This window comes from Pomacea canaliculata, linkage group LG7 (assembly GCF_003073045.1).
Source record: "Pomacea canaliculata isolate SZHN2017 linkage group LG7, ASM307304v1, whole genome shotgun sequence".
In the NCBI taxonomy this organism is placed as follows: domain Eukaryota; kingdom Metazoa; phylum Mollusca; class Gastropoda; order Architaenioglossa; family Ampullariidae; genus Pomacea; species Pomacea canaliculata.
In genome coordinates, this window is record NC_037596.1 from 12,481,464 (window position 1) to 12,498,205 (window position 16,742).

General features: G+C 34.9%; 1 protein-coding gene across 2 annotated transcripts; it reads left to right on the forward strand.

The window, feature by feature from the left end:
- The first annotated feature begins 145 nt into the window (after nt 1-145).
- LOC112567439 lies at nt 146-16,339 on the forward strand. Of its 2 annotated transcripts, none has more exons than XM_025244132.1 (9): nt 146-205; nt 1,002-1,106; nt 1,976-2,167; nt 7,608-7,730; nt 8,178-8,208; nt 10,471-10,509; nt 12,677-12,787; nt 13,577-13,708; nt 14,556-16,339. In XM_025244132.1, the coding sequence occupies exons 2-9, from the start codon at nt 1,013-1,015 to the stop codon at nt 14,572-14,574; spliced, it is 741 nt and encodes a 246-aa protein (XP_025099917.1). In that variant the 5' UTR covers nt 146-205; nt 1,002-1,012; the 3' UTR covers nt 14,575-16,339. The 2 variants fall into 2 exon arrangements, with proteins under 2 accessions (XP_025099917.1, XP_025099918.1); XM_025244133.1 differs by having other exon boundaries at nt 13,577-13,699.
- Nucleotides 16,340-16,742: the final 403 nt, after the last annotated feature.

The following is a 16,742-nucleotide window of genomic DNA, read 5'->3' on the forward strand; positions in this document are numbered from 1 at the left end:
GGAATTTAGACAAAAGGTTTAATGCATGAGCAAACACGCTGTTCTATACCCCTAATCACTCACGCTCACACAAACGCAAACACTTAAATTATTCGTTGATCGGAAATTCCCGTACAATGAATGTGTCTATTAATAGTCTGGAGATCTTACAGTGGAGAGACGACCTAAGCCTCACTTCCTCCCGACCTCGCAGCCATCAAACAAAGTATGTACAGATCGTTTTATAAATACTAGCTTGTAAACATTACTCAATCTATTATGTTTTTAATAAAACATCTTAAAACTTTAATGTATTCACGATCTCAGAATGGCATTCCTTTGGGTATAATGCCTGCAGTCTATAATATTAATCACACTTCGGATATACTGCATTATTACAACTCGCCAACATTGTGAACTATCCCATACTGAAAGTGCAACATGAATGGCTTGGGGGAGAGAGAATGAGCGACAATTCTGATAATTCGGATATTAAAAGTCTGCATTTCTCGTGCTAATGAAGCAGTTTTCTTAGAACCACGAAAATACAGCTAGGGTCCGAATAATCCAAAACTGTCAATCATTCTCTCCCCTTGACTGGTGTTGACTGTTGGGAACCTTGTCAATGGTGTACAAACGTGACGTAGTACACTGTTAGCAGCGCGCGTTAATCGCAGGTGCGATTCGTAGCAGATAACTAATTCACGGATGGGTTTTGGATGCTGTAATTTAGAGGTTAGTTTTTTTTTAATGCCTATACCTATACAGTATCTGAAGAAACGCAAACCATTTAGGGCTGGTTTTTAATCTCGCTAAGAGTGTTTAAATTTCCTCTTTTCTCCTTCCCTCTATTGAGCAAAGTGAGTATGTGACATGACAACAATTTTTTTACATATACAGATAAACCAGAGATAACCCTAAACTTGCCTTAAATCAGATATGTAGCATTAAAAAAACCTTTGTATACACTTCAGTTGATTTACGGGAACGTCTGTTAATGTTTATGCTTTTACATTTTACAGATATTTCAGAAATGAGTGGCGAAACGTCTCTGAAATTTCTAATTCCCGAGAGTTCATGCCAGAAAGCTTTTGAAGTCTGGGCCCTGTTTGCTAATGAAACAAAAGGTAATTGATAAAACCACCAAATGTCTGTTTATATTTCTATCTTTGCTTCGGGATGCCTTTTCTTGGACCCTGTCTGCATTTCACTGACTCAAAGTTAAAACAAAGGCATTGAGGACTTGCTTTTCTCTGAACGTTTTTTTATGTTTATATCATTCAGTGTAATCTTGTTCTTCATGCTGCACTGTTTTTTAATTCGATTTAGCAAGTGAAGTGTGCTTATAGCATGCAAAGTGTGTTGCAGTATGTGAGATTTAACATACAAACATGTGTAGACAGAGTAGTGTGCTTCTTAACATGTAAACAAGCACATTGTTACATAGAATTGACATGTGTAGACACACAGTGAGAAGTATATTAGCTGTTAGCTGGACTTATCGTGTAGACACACAGTGAGGAGTATATTAGACTTAACATGTGTTACATTTACAGAGCAGCAGAGCTGAGTAACAGTCGCAAAACTGTAGCCTAGGGGAAGTAACAGCGGGTAATCATTCTACTATAGACTGCAGTTGTCTCCCATTTATCATGTCCTTTTTTTTTCTGCTACATTTCTTCTTGGTCATAATCTAGTGAAGGAAATGAAAGAACCCAGCTTTAAAATCCAATTAGATGAGCCTATGAAACTGCTATTATCCGCCACCATTACCTCTATTTACCTGTATACTTGATAATGTGATTGAAGTAGTTATTTCTGTATTAAAGTGTAAAACCTTTGAGCGGGTGTTCTTTATTTCTTACTCAACGAAAATGTAGCTTAACTACCCTTTTCATTTTCAGAAAAAAACATTCAAATAGCTTTTCGTATTCTTAAGAGCTATTTATTATAAAGTAACGAGATCCGTTTTTTTGTTTTATAATATGTTATACAGAAAGCGTTCTCCGTTGTGACTGGGTAGACATGTATTACTGCGACAGTGCTCCAGGGTATACCCATACACTTGAAAACCGCACTGCTGTAATCACAGTATCACGTGACTTGGAAAAGAAACCTGAAGATTTCATCTGTGAATCTCTCTTTAGGCCTAAGACTGACCCCATCAGGTGCCTTTGCAAAAGAGCAGGTGAGGATGTCAAAGGAATCTTACTGTTTACAATTATTGATTAACTCCTTGTGTGATGATCGTAATTTAGTCGTAAATAACACTAATACAATACAATACACAGCTTTCCATATTAATCTTAGAGTTACGTAGTTAAAACAATTCACTTGACAGGTTTTAGAGGCGCCACACAAAACAGATAATATATAAAATGTTTTATACCGTGCTTCTGGTGCATGTTCGTCCCTGCTGACATATATATATATAGTTGTTTAAAGCTACAGAAAAACTTTACACGGCACAGACAACAAAACCTTAGGATCTATATATTAAAAGGGTAAATACTGTTAACATTTAAGCTGCCTTCTAGTTAGCAGTTTTTTTTCTAAGTCAGATTATATTGTGTCAATATATTTTATACATATTCTAAGATTATCTCTTGATTATATTATTTCCAGCTGTTTTCTTCAGTATTTAAACTTTGTGGTATTAACTACATCATTAATAATTGTAATGAAATCGGCTACAAATTATATTAGCCACTAAGACATTTTAGTTAAGGAAGATTCGTTACCATTAAAAACTAAACAGCTGCTCTGATGCACTATCTTTGTGGTTAAAACTGATTTAGAAAGTTAAGCTCATTACAATTTACAATTTCAATACATAGTACTTCAGATTTATTGTTCTTTGTAGTGCTAGGTGTGCTGCACTCTCATGACTTTAATTCCGTTGGTTGTTCTACTTTGTAATTACCATTACAAACAGCTATGACTACGATTCAAACTTTTTTAAAGGTAATGATCGAACGATAGGCAGTAACATCTATATATCATCGAGAAGCACACTTGGTATTATTATTTTCTTTTCGTCTTTACTTACCCTTATTGATATGAAAAATAATGATACCAAATATAAAAATTGTTCGCTTAAAACCATCAGAACTTTTTATTTGTTCTGTATTTGGTCAACAACTGGCCAATAACAATAATAATGATGATGATGATGATGATGATGATGATGTTGATAATAATAAACCTCTTCTCTTTCAAATACAGTTTAATCGATAAAACAGTTTAATTAAGGAATATTTGATGAAGAATGTTAGAAATAACAAAGCTATAAAGGAGGAGCATGACCAGTGTTGTCTGCTAGATTAGCAAAGGAGACAAAAGTATTCAGGGGTCTGAAGTCTACTAAAGACTAGCATCTTGTATTAGAATGATGAAAAAATGGCAAAAGCAACGAATCAACTTGCACACATGTACTTTCCACCATTTACACTACTGACCGCGATCATTAAATTTTTAAAGAACATCCCATTCACACATTTGCAAACCTCTGCTTCTAGTTGAGCTGATAGACAGTAACCGAAATTATCTTTTATGACCCTAATAGATGGTTTTCTGATGAGATCAAAAATTTTAATTACCTTGCAATACTGGCAAAAAACACAAACCATGTTGATAAACTTACCCAATTAAAAAAATATTTAATATAACAGCTTTCTTATTTCTGTCACCATCTCTTTGACCCTTCAACAACACGCATACATTGAGACAGAAAAAGATGGCAAGGTAGGCAGTCGTTTGGTCTGTGGTCATATGTGTCATTTCAGGTACATTACTGAGGAGGCTGCTAACAATTCATAGCAACATACATATTGATATATTGACAAACGTCTCCAGAAGACGGCTGTAAATAATAATAATAAGAAGAAGAACAATAATAATAATGATTGATAAAACGCATGAAGGAGCATACTTTCAAAGCTTGTGACAGGAACGAGACATGGCAAACGAATGATGGAAGGATAAACAACCGCCATGACATGTAATAGAAGACAAACATAGAAAATATAAGCAGGACTGTAAACAAAAAGTAGGTGTTTAGAGTTTCGTGAATCTCCAGAGAAAAACGAGCAGGCGGACTAGTTAACACATGGAAAAGGTAAAAGAAAATGATAGACTATAGACTATGGCTGTCTTTAAGACAACTTTCTCCATTATCTTAGAAAAGACAAGTTTGTAACTGGGTGGTAGTTGTTTGACACATTTACATCATGTGTGAACTTCATTAAGAAGTGGCCTCATCAGGGCCTTGGTAAATAATGATGGCAAAATTCCTGTTGACAAACTGGCCTTAACACTAGTGATGGCGGGAAGTAAAACATCTAAGCATTCTAGATAAAAGACCTGTTGGCATTGAGTCTACCTTGTTGGCTTGGCTTTGAGTGATCATCTTTATATCAGTGAATCTTGTGGAATGTTTTGCTGTTTATTTTGGAAGGAAAAGAGCTTCCATCTCACACTGATTTTGCATTTGATCTTGTGGGGGATGTGTGTATGGGGGATGTGGGTAAAGAGAGGGGCATAAGTCTACTCGTGTATGTGCTCTCTTACCTATTAATGTCTAGGAGGTTTGCGAAGTTTTGGTGGTGAACTTTGTTTGTGCCTTCTTTTCTTGCTGTTGTCGCTTGCTTTCGGTTCGTATGAGGCGTGTCAAGTCCACCATGGTGGTGTACTGCATTGGTTGCCGTGTCCGTGTTACTCTCTTCTACTTTATTTGGCTTTCTGGTATGATTTTACTTTCTACTTTGTAGACTGGATTTTAGAACTTTTGATATCTCTTTTATGTGGGTGTTTAATTTATGGAGATATCTATGGCTATATATTGAGACATAATATAGACTTGAGAGATACATTAATAAAGTGAATTTATATAGCTTCATATCCCAGTACAATGGACAATCTTATGGTCAATTACAAAAGCAGACAACCTAACCCCATCAACACAAACGGACAGACACGGATGCACACAACACAACATAAAACATTATTGTGTAGAGAATGCCATATAATGTGAATAAAGCTGCTCCAGTTTGAAAAACTGATCCAGGCTGCAAATGTTCCCGTCTACACCATAAGTCCAGTCATAGAATGATAGGGTTTTTTTTTTCTCTGTTCATCTGGTTGCCTTCAGAATGTATATTTAGAAAACAATTTACAAGCCGTCGAAAGAGAACCATCTATTCTGGAGATTGAATAGTGTGTAGTGTCAAGGTGTTCAAGTATTCGCTAGTCTTCACAAGTGATCTTTTCACAGATTAGGATGTGCAAGAGGTACAAAGCTAAAGCTCGTAGTAAAGATCCACAAATTCAGTATTAGTCTGGGATAAAGGCTGACCAATATATAACTGTAAATATATCTTGCCCATCGACTTAGTAGCTGCATGATGATGTAGTAAATAGAAAGTGTGTATCCGTAGGTCAAACAGGATCAAGAACAACGGAGCTGGGAGAAAAATAAAATGAAACCAGAAAAATTTTCCTGTACAACAAAGTCAGTCCTAATTAAAATAACTGCTTGATAGCAGACTCCAATGAGAGCTTCATGTGGTTTTCGTGCGTACGTTCCGATGAAGTTAAAAAGGTATGACTGACACTGACAGTCCGAAGAATTGTTAAACAATAAAAGTTTACACATTATACAGGAGAACTAAATATACAGTTTTTTAATTAAAGAAAGAAAGAATGCATTTGGGACCAAATGCCTTAAAAAACTGTTAAGAATTCCTTAAGTGTAAGTACCATGAACGTGTAAATACCCACAATGCAGTCCTCACCCTGATTGTCTACCTACAATACTTCAGGGCATCGTGTGACCCGTACAACTAAGACCATGTTTTAGCATCATGGGGGTGGTCGACACTTAAGTGGAAAGGGAGAAACATGGGCTACATAATGGATAATGGAATTAATTCTTACAACTATGGAAGGTTTTCTAACTGTCGCGATCCTTGTCAGATGCTGGATCTGTGTACTTCCACCACAACACGGTCAGGGTAGATAGTAGTCAGATGAGTACAGAAAAAAGGAATGGATGATGGTAAGTGGGTATGAGAGGCAGGGGCCGTAAAAAGGCAAGCTGTACACGATAAACCTCAGGTTTAAAAAGTCAAGGAGATATATTTCGAAGCATCGACAGTAAGAAAATAAAAACCTGCAAAAGAGGGACAAATTCCCTTGTTGTTATTAGAATGTTTTGTGTATACAACCATGTCAACGGGTTACTTCTTGAAAGACTCAGTGGAACAGGTGAGACGATAGTCAGCATCTCTTTAATAAAAGCTCTGGTTAAAACTAAATACGAGTCATGACAGGAGCATATCGCCATGTCTAGCAGGTGTTATATCGCCATTTTAATCTGGAACTTTTGGCTTCAACCAATTACAACCAACATTTGAAAAAATAAAACTTGGTGTTGACTTTGGAGATTGATATCCGTTTCTGGACAGCCTGCGAGCATCACTGACTGCTATTTATAAGCAAAGTTGACTACTGTGCCATGTTAAGAGAGGATTGTGGGAAGGTGCCCTGTGAAATATGATTCCAAGACAATCCTCCCAGACTGTAAGATGTTTAGGTATTTCATCCGTGGCGTCGTATCCTGGGACAAAGTCTGCGGGGGACGTTCAGACCTCATAGGTGTCAATACTTTAGCCTCATATTGAGGTCACAAAACATTGTGAGGGCCTACTGATGGTTACATCCAACAGAACTGGATTGTTACATGTTGTGTGCACATTGGCGTTGAACCTTAAGATATTATTGACAAATGAATTGAAATCATTTATTGCAGTGGCTGGTTCGCTGTAAGCGTGTACTTGGTGGAAGTGTTTTACATTATTTTTCTATTTTCCTTTTCTCTGATATTTGCACAACATTATGTACTTGATTTTTAAGTAAATAACCATTGATAAACCTAGATTATCGACTGCCCAACAATATAGAGTTGTCCTTTTATTTTTTTTTTAATAATAAAGCTAAATAGTGAAATCAGAATATTTTAACTGACTGGAGATGTTGACATTAGTTAAACAATCAATTACAGGTTTGTAAAATACAGAAACTACTATACTTCATTGTATAATTTATAATCAAATGTTTTAATTATTATTTTTAAAAAGTGGACTTCTTAGTTACACGTTTAGTGCACTTTTACTTTTGTGTATAGTGAATTGCTAGTCTAAAATAATATCTTCGAGAAGAATAAAAAACGCTTAGTTTTCTGCAATTGGTGAATGTTAGTGAATGCTTTTGTTTCCTTGCTTGCTCTAAAAGTCTACTCGCTCTTCTTTTTTTTCTTTTTTTTTTTTATTCATTATTTATCAGTAATGTCTTTTATACTTGAAGCTGGATTTTTGACGAACAATGTTACAAGTAACAATGGGTTAAGAGATGACTATGACCAAGTAATGCTATCCGCTAGATTAGCAATAGGGACGAAAGTGTCGAGTACTATTAATTATCAAAGAGGTCTGCACAAAGACATTGATACATCTAATTGATGATATTTCTTTTATACTAGCTTATTTTGACTGTGGTAGTATTTGTCTTTATAGAACTTTTAGTTCATATGATGGTAATAGCATAACTGAAAATCTTTAATATCTGTGCAGCCGTTATTATCCCGGAACAGCCTGACAGTGATGGTCCTTGGCAGGTTGGTTTAATCGTGGGCGTGAGCGTGGGCTTGGTCGTCTTGTTGGTGATCCTGGTCGGGATTTATATCTACATACGTTGTAAGAACGTATTTTATTCTAGTTTTATAATAGCAACAATGTGATACTAGGAAATAGGACAATTTAAACTATTTAAACAATTACCCTATTGTGTAATGCGAATTCTTCGTATTAAAAGGCTATAAAGAAAGCATTTTTTCCTTTTATATCTTGATTATCATCATTTAAGATATTTTTTCAGCTATTCATTGATGATTAATTTTCGTCGGAACGTGGATGCTGAACTGCGTATTGACATATTTTGTAATGCAAATAATTCGTATTTAATAGCTGTAAAAACAGCATTTGATTTCCTTCGATATCTTGACTACCGTCATAGTTAAGATATTTTATTTCAACTATTAATTAATTATTAATTTTCTTTAAACGTGGATGATGAACTGCGTATGCTCGTATTTGATACGGAAGGTAACAGTCATATATTTAATATAAACTGAATGTTTTCAGGTTGCAGACCAAACTCTTCAGAGTCCAAACCGTAAGTTGATTTAAAACATTCTTCCGTACATGTATAATGTATACCGCATCTTACTAAAGCTTAACAGGCATGAAGACAAACACACATTCATTCTAGCAGAAAGCAACACACACGCACACGCTTTCACGTATGTTAATGAAATTAATTTATGATTATTTATATTAATCACCTAAGCAGTGATTTATAGACTGCAATAGTTTCAAAGGCTTTGTCTTCATATCTTGTCTGTTGCTTTGTTATTATATTTCTTCCTCGTGGAATAAGGTATGTGGTTATAATTGGAGCAGAGAGTTTACTTAATACACACAAATCATGTAAAATTTAATAGCTACAGTGAAAGAATTTTAAAACCAACTAAAATAGCTACTTTTAAAGGTGTGACACAATCTCGCATTTAAAAAAAATTAAAGTGTAAACAATATCGAATAGTCTGTATCTACAACACATCTTTTGTGCTTTCCTTCACTTTGCTTAGTTAATTATTCCATCGTTGGTAAGCCACCTACTTTTGTAAATAATTTTTAAATTTTAAACGAGACTTGGTGTTTGACTACAGAAAGACTAGATATATAAAATGTCCTGGATCAAACCATTAGAACATGCTGACCGTTACATCTCCAAAGAATGCACTCGAATTTAGAAGAAATGAAACCTCATTTATATCTTTTCACTTATCCTTACCTGTTACACACAATCCATCTGAAACAATAATTCCATAACCTAGGAAATTATTCATAAGAAAAGTTGTTTGCTGCTTGTTTATAGAAAAAAACAAAAACTAGCTATAATAATGTAACAATAAGTTATGATCTCCCAGGTAATATTTGCAATATTGTTCTGTAAAAGATAAAAACATTCATCAAACTTAACTTCTAAGAAAAACTGAGATTTTAGAAGCATGGTATGAAATAAATAGATAGCTGCCAACAGATTTAAACTATATAGTATGTTTATGATGTAATTACATTTCTAAAATTTATTGTTCGGTGGCTATTTTCATTTATTTCTCTGCCAACTAATGATTATATTCACAAAAAACTATTCGACTTCACTAGTGTATACAAGGCCTGTTAAACAGTTTACATAGCACTGTATCAAAATACTTACAAGGCATCCGTGTCCCTCCTTTCATGGAATGATAGTCTGTTTAACTCTACATACAATGATGTGTGGAGTTTTGTATACGACTACCAACCAGTTAATCTCATCAAATTATCATTAAGTAACAAGACAGGATCAAAGATTTCCTGTAAAACAAGTGACAGCAGTAATTAGGTTCAAATCATGGCATACATTACTTAATGAGACCAGAAGACGTATCATGCTTCGAAAAGTCTTGCTATTGCTATTTCCTTAATTTTCTAAAGAAATTCCCATTTCTGGAATCGTAGGAGAATCACTATTGTTTACAATGACTGTAGATATATATCAGGTAAAGAACTTATAATGCAGTAGCCCTGTGATAAAGTTGTATAACCCAATATCCACAGAAATTCAGAGACCACTGCGTAAATATAATGGCAATATAAGTAAGATATTAGTTCCAAAATTAGTTTGATATTTGTCCATCACTTCATCTCTATCTCTCCACCCACCCATGCACGCACACACACATTTTTGTACTGAAATGTGTGTGCGTTAGAGATGGAGAGAGTGATGTACTAATAACTAACTGCATCTAGAACTGGTCCCGTGCAGAAAGTGAAATTCTTTTATTGAAGATATCACAAAGCCTGGTGTAATCTATTTCTCCTTCCTTGGACGTGAGCTCCTACGACTTTTTTGCAAGAAAAATATTTTGGTTATATGTAAACATGTTAATATTTAATACGTGTTTGTTAGAGATTAAGAGAGAGTGTGTGTTGCATTTCTTTAGAGATGTACTTATTTCAGAAAGCAAATTAAGTATAGAGCTGATTGACCCTCTAGGTGAGCACTAACGACTTTTATGAGGGGAAAATGTTTTGGCTTCTTGCTGTTAATAGTGCACTTTTAAAGTATATCTCATTTCCGCGGAATGATTAAAAAAGTCAATGTCAACAATATCTGTTCCGTTTTATATGATGAGATGTTAGTTTTAAATTTAGTTTGATATTTGTCCATTACTGTGTTTCATTCTCCCCTCCTCTCTTCACCTCACACAATCCCGCACGCACACAGATCTTTATATTTTAATATCTGTTTGTTAGAGAGGGGGAGAGTGATGCATCTAATTAAATTTACAACTGGTACCTCATTTAAAATGTATTTCTTTGATTGCAGTGATCTTAATGTGAGACCTGATGAGCGTAAACCTTTGAAGTGAGCACTTTTAAATTTTTTTGAAGGGAAATATTTTGGCTGTTAATAGTGCACTTTTAAAGACTATCTCTCATTTCCACGGCACGATGAAAACTATTTCTGGTTATTATTTATTTATTTTGTTTTGGTTTTGTTTCACATATTAAACTTCATCATCAAGACTTTCCGGTTATGAATTGCAAATAATAGAGGAATTCACTGCGTCTAAGCTACATAACATGATATCTGATGATAGACGTTTCTGAACCTCTTAAGAAATGGCCTAAAATATAGTTGTAACTTGACTGTCTCCTACAATACCATGCTACTGGGTTCTTATCGTTTTGACAAAAAAGAAGCTTAGAGGCAACATTGAGACTCCACAGAAAATATCTTTACTTTTATGTTTTGTTTTTGTGTTTGTAAAGTGCTGTAGCCTTGACCTGCACTACGATTCCGTGCTAGAAAGGCTTAGTGATGATGATAGTAATGTTGTTGATGATGATGATGATGATGATTGATGATTGATGATGATGGTGATGGAGTTTTGTGTTTGCCTATCTTGATGATGTTCTTTAATTGTTTGTAGACATTTTTACTGTCACCCAGTAACATTCCCTCTTCTCTGGTACACCACTGGTCCTCAATCGCTTTCTCCCTAGCTTACTTGATGGTACAGTTCTCATCTTTTTATTTTAAAGCTCCTTTGGGTTAGCTCTTTCCCATCTCTTCGTGGACCTTCTCTGGCCAAATAAAAATTTAAGATGTTGTTTCTTACCCAAAATTATGTCTTATTTTCTCTACTTCCTAGCACTTCCTGTGTTGTTGACAGTAGCACATTTGATATCTCTAGCGAGGGTGTGTCTAAATTAATTAAGGGCGACGATCGATGTCCTTGAAGATCTTAGCAATGTTTGAGTCTTGAAATCTCTTTACATTTGGAGGAAATTTTAGTTTACCCACCAATGAGGTGAACTAGTATGCGGCCCAATTATTTTGCCTTCTGCTCTTTTGATGGAGTCGCCTGAATCACTTCATTCCCAGCTGATAAGCTGAATGGTCCGTTAGTTTTAGCTCTGTTTGATGTTTCTGTTTTTGAAGGGGGTACCCCTAGTGACTGCGTTCATTTTTGGGGCCATTCTTTGCGTTTCCAGACTCCTTGGAACAGAACTGTGAAGGCCTTTGTAGTTTTTTCCCAACCTGCTTAGGCAGCTTAGCTGGCACATTATCAGACCAGGTGACATTTCTCTCTTTAGACTGCTTACATCTCTTTCGACATCGTCCCATAGCACTAGTAGGTGTGCAGGTATTTCTTTATTGATAAGTTTTAATCCTTATTACTCCCAGAAAGTGCTTTCCTGTCGCTCCTATTGATGTTAATCTTTTATTCATTATTTTTTTCGATTGCTTTTCTAGCACTGAATTGCCGTGATATTGCCCTGGTTGCTGGCACGTTATAAAACACCAACAAACAAATCCTAGCACTCACGAACCAAACGAAAATGGAAACTGATTTTAACTAGTTTAAATCAAACGGAAATATCACAGAGCAGGTTTTACTTACTGATTGGATTATATTATATGAATAATATTGTTACTGAATTGCGTGTAAATATATATGTATGCGTGATAACTATTTTGGTACACATAAATGCTCATCTTCACCTTTTTTTGTATGAAATGTTTACATTGCTTTATCCAGTTTCCTTGCCTCTTAGAATGATGTTATAGTTAAGTGTTTCTAATCGAATGCAACTTTATTCAGCCTCAAGGAAAAGTCTAGAAATATTACGAATAGGCACTTGAGCACACATCTTTAGGGAGGCATCTCCATAAATACAAATACATGAAAGAAAAACAAAGCTGTAGATTATCAAGTAGAGATACTGGCAGTGGAGAAGAGTGGCAGATGTTTATTAATGACAGCATCGGACTTTCCTGTCATGTGTCCTTCACTAGTGACTGGTAGAATGGGTGAAGGAAAAACTAATACTCCTTTTTAGATGACATCATTTTATTTGCTTCTCTCTTTGCTTCGGTTATTTAAGATGTAAGCTATTCTGTGTCCATGTTTACATCAGAATTATTGATCGTTATTGACTTTGTATTTTAGCCCTGGTAGTTTCAATTTTTGTTTTCACCTTAAGAATATTAATATTCTTGCTTTCTTGCATTGTCTTCAAACTAGTAAAGAAAAGATGAACGCACCGAAAATTTCTGCGACTGACTCACAGAAATCTTCAACGGCGACTTTGATCTGTTTTTCATGTGGAGCTGTGCAACCAAAAGAGGAGACGATGTGAGTAAAGTGCTGTAAAGTCGTTACTGTTATTTTTACTTGTGTTTACAAATATTCCTTCACTAACACCACCACACGCAGCTACCACACACACATAGACGTCGCGCACAAACATACAAACATGTACTTCCACATTTCAAATACTCATTGTTTAGTAATAAGTTAAAGATTTATTTAATAATTGTTCACGTATTTTGAAAATGTTTGCAGACGAAGAATATTTCTAATCAAAAATGTAATCGTTACTAAGTTTTACATCTCTTTCGACATTACCGGTAGCACTAGTAGGTGTGCAGGTTCCCTGTTTCTAGTCTGGTTGTTTTGAAGGATGTCAGGTTCTTTCTTCAGTTGGATGTTGTAAGTTCTGTGCAGTACATGTCTGTGTATGTGTCGATATGCTTACGTATCCACTCTCTGACAATTTTAATTAGTTTTTCCTTAGAAGTAAACAATACTTGCTGCTATAGAGCTAATTAAACTGAAAAATGCTGAAAATTAACTTTCAAATTGTTTTCTGCATTTTTCTTATCTTTTCTTTCTTCTTTGCAATCTTTTTCTTGGAAGAATTTTGTTTTATTTGATTAGTTTCTTTGTATTCTTTTTTCAGATGACATAATTTTATTTGCTTTACTCTTTGCTTCGATTATTTCAGATGTAAGATATTTTATGTCCATGTTTACATCATAATTATTGATCTTTATTGACTTTATCTATTAGCCCTAGTAGTTTTAATTTTGTTTTCACATGTAGTATATTAATTTTATTGCTTTCCTGCATTGTCAAACGCAGATCTCAAACTGGTGAACCAAGTATGGACGTACCGCAAATGTCTGCGGCTGACTTGCAGGAATCTTCAACGCCGGCGGTGACCCCTCCTCCAACTGAAACTGTGCCACCAAAAAAGGAGACCAAGTTAGGAAGGTGCTGTAAAGTCATTACTGATATTTTTACTTGTGTTTGCACATATTCCTTCACTAACACCACCACAAGCAGCTACCACACAAACACATAGACGTCGTGCACAAACATACAAACATATACTTCCACATTTCAAATACTCAGGGTTTAGTAATAATTTAAAGATTTTATTTAATAATTGTTTACGTATTTTGAAAATGACTGCAGTGGAAGAATGGTTCTAAACAAAAATGTAATCGTTACTATGTTTTAAAAGACAAAGAATAGGAATTATGCGAAAGAATCCGCGTCAGGCAAAATTACTGTAAAAATTAGAAAATGATCTATTATAAAATTAATTTATTAGAGAGATGCAGAGCAGGTGTTACTAAATGTGTTGCTTTTTTATTAGTTATATTGTATCTTAATCGCGTCTGCATTTTAAATAGTTTTTCTATAGAAGTCAACAATACTTGCTGCTTGCGAGCTAATTAAACTAAAAAAAAAACTGACAGTAAACTTTATTATAATTTTTCTTTATCTTTCTTTTCTTTTATTTCTTTTTTGATATTTTTTGGGTAGGGGATTTTGTTTTATTTGATTAGTTTCTTTGTACTTAATTTTTTCAGACGACAACATTCTATTCGCTTCGCTCTTTGCTTCGGTTATTTTCCAAAATAAAATCTCTTTTAAATTGCCTAACCAATTTTCCTGATGTGGGACATTGTTGAATGTTTATCATACATGATACAGTGGGAAAGATGTTGTGCATGCATTCGAATAAAAAGCAATTTTGGTATGTCTAAAGTATTGTCGGTAATTTTTTTCATATTATCTCATATCAGATGTTTTCTAATCATTTTGTCACCAGAATAAAACCCCATCCCTAACCTGACAACACAAGCGGGATGACCAGAATTTAACTGTACAGAAAATCCACCTTCTAGAACTTTTAACATTAAAACAAGCACGTCAGTTGTCCTCCAGACTAACAAAGATCTTTGATGAGTTTTCCAGCTATATTGTTGTGTGTTTTTATCCATTTCATCGATGATGATGACTGAAGGGCGATGGGGCTGGAATGATTTATAGTTTTGAACATACCAGGTGAGTATAACATAAGAGTGTTTACAATACAGAGACAGAAAGGATGAAGAGAGAGAGAGACGTCCTTCTTTGCAAATAATTTTTAAAACTTAAGGACCGTTTTTGTTGATCCCATTTTGTTATAAGAAATACAATCAGCTTTGTTTTTGCTTTGTTTGTAAGGCCCCAGCAAATTGCAAAAATCCGTATGGTGTAAATGCACAGCTTTTTATGATGTTTTAATAAGATACTGGTACAGTTCAGTGGTAAATATGTGTTCAGTGCCTGAACTTACATACCTTGGTGTTTCAAAAAAACCCATTGGTATGTTGACAAAGGCTGCTGGTTTTTAGTAGACATCAAGCTCTCACCTTTGGCGCACATATATGTCCATTATCAAGCCAGCATCTAGTCACCTCTTCGTGTGTGCATTAATCAATTTGTACTGAACATTACTTCATGTAATTATTACTTAAATTATCATGTAGTGATAAGGATGGTTCTTAAGATGTAAGCATGTCATTGTAGCAGTTATAAAACTGTTTTCAACCCCAACAGCTGTAGCTTCTAAGTATATTCGTGAAGTTAAACGGAAATGTTTTATACACATCCAGAAATGGATATATATTTAACATATTGATATCAAACATGTTTATGTTAAAAAATGATTGTTATTTAAAAATAACTCTTACTAGGATTTTTTAGACTCACTAGTCTTCTGTGCTTGTAACCATTTAGAAACAACTACAAGGTCAGGATTATTGCATGCATATTTATTTATAAACGTTAAAAACAATGAAAAGATGCATGTACACACACAGCTGCTATAACATTTTATTGCTAAATACCAACAAAGATGGTTACCACATAGAGTGCTGATGAATCAGATGTTAGCAGGCAGTCAAACATATTCAGAAAATGTAGGATAAACAGGCACTGTTAGCCTGCATAAAATATCTACATTGCTGTAAATTTAAACTGTAGCATTAAGGCAAAATATGATACAAGGGTTACCGTAACTAGAAATAGTGACAGAAAGTCACATTAAACACTGACAATACACAAGAGCGTTTGAACAGACAGCTTGCAAACATGAATTTATCAAACTAATTTCAAACCATGTTTAATTTTTTTAATGTGTCAAGCTTTACAGCATATGTATGTAAGGAAAATATGTGCATTACTTTTTAGATGTCTTTTAGATGTCAAATGTTACATGTTTCTCAACAGTGCGTTAGAAAATAGAAATGCTAATAATATTAGCATACTGTTTTCTGTTGATATGGTTCCATATATGCTAAATCTAGTAAGCGCCTTGCTTGTACTGTTATAGTAACCGGTTTTTCAAATGTCATATACGTACTACTGCTTTGGCATACTATAGCCATAACCTCCAAGAGCCTTATGAAGGGTTGTGTATAATAAACATGAATGTATATTTGTGTGCTGATACCCACACAATTGCTGTGCCTTTGGTTTGCGTATGTTAATTTGTGTTTAATGCATCATTTCTTGTCCTGACATTTTTTCGCTATTATGGCAAAAGAAAATAAAGAAGCTTTTATTGAAGTCTAAAGTTTGATAGTATCAAAATATTCACCATAGTACATGTGTGTGTGGGGGTGTCTTCAATTGGAAATACTGTGTTACAGGTGAGGCGTTACAGGTGAGGCTGCCCTGTGGTCCCATCCATCCAAAGGGTCCGCCCCTATGAACCCCTCACCCCTTCACTAGATCCACCCCTCACCCGCTACCCACCCTCCACTTTCCCGCTGGTGAGCTGGTCACCTACTGTGGCACCTTCACGCCCTCAGATGATGGCGCTGTCCTGTAAAATATGTACTGAGGGACTCACTTGGTGAATTTAGGCTACACGCAGAAGAAAGGTGTCTTACGAATGTCATTTTATAAAAGAGTTATATTTTCCTTAACATTATTCGTCACTTTTAAAAAGCAGGCCATTCTTACACCT

Excerpts from the sequence above, each read along its gene's own strand:
- LOC112567439 (XM_025244132.1), top strand. The coding sequence starts at position 1,013 with ATGAGTGGCGAAACGTCTCTGAAATTTCTAATTCCCGAGAGTTCATGC. Across the intron at positions 10,510-12,676 it reads GATGAGCGTAAACCTTTGAA|TAAAGAAAAGATGAACGCAC; the intron begins GTGAGCACTTTT and ends TCTTCAAACTAG. Across the intron at positions 12,788-13,576 it reads CAACCAAAAGAGGAGACGAT|ATCTCAAACTGGTGAACCAA; the intron begins GTGAGTAAAGTG and ends TGTCAAACGCAG.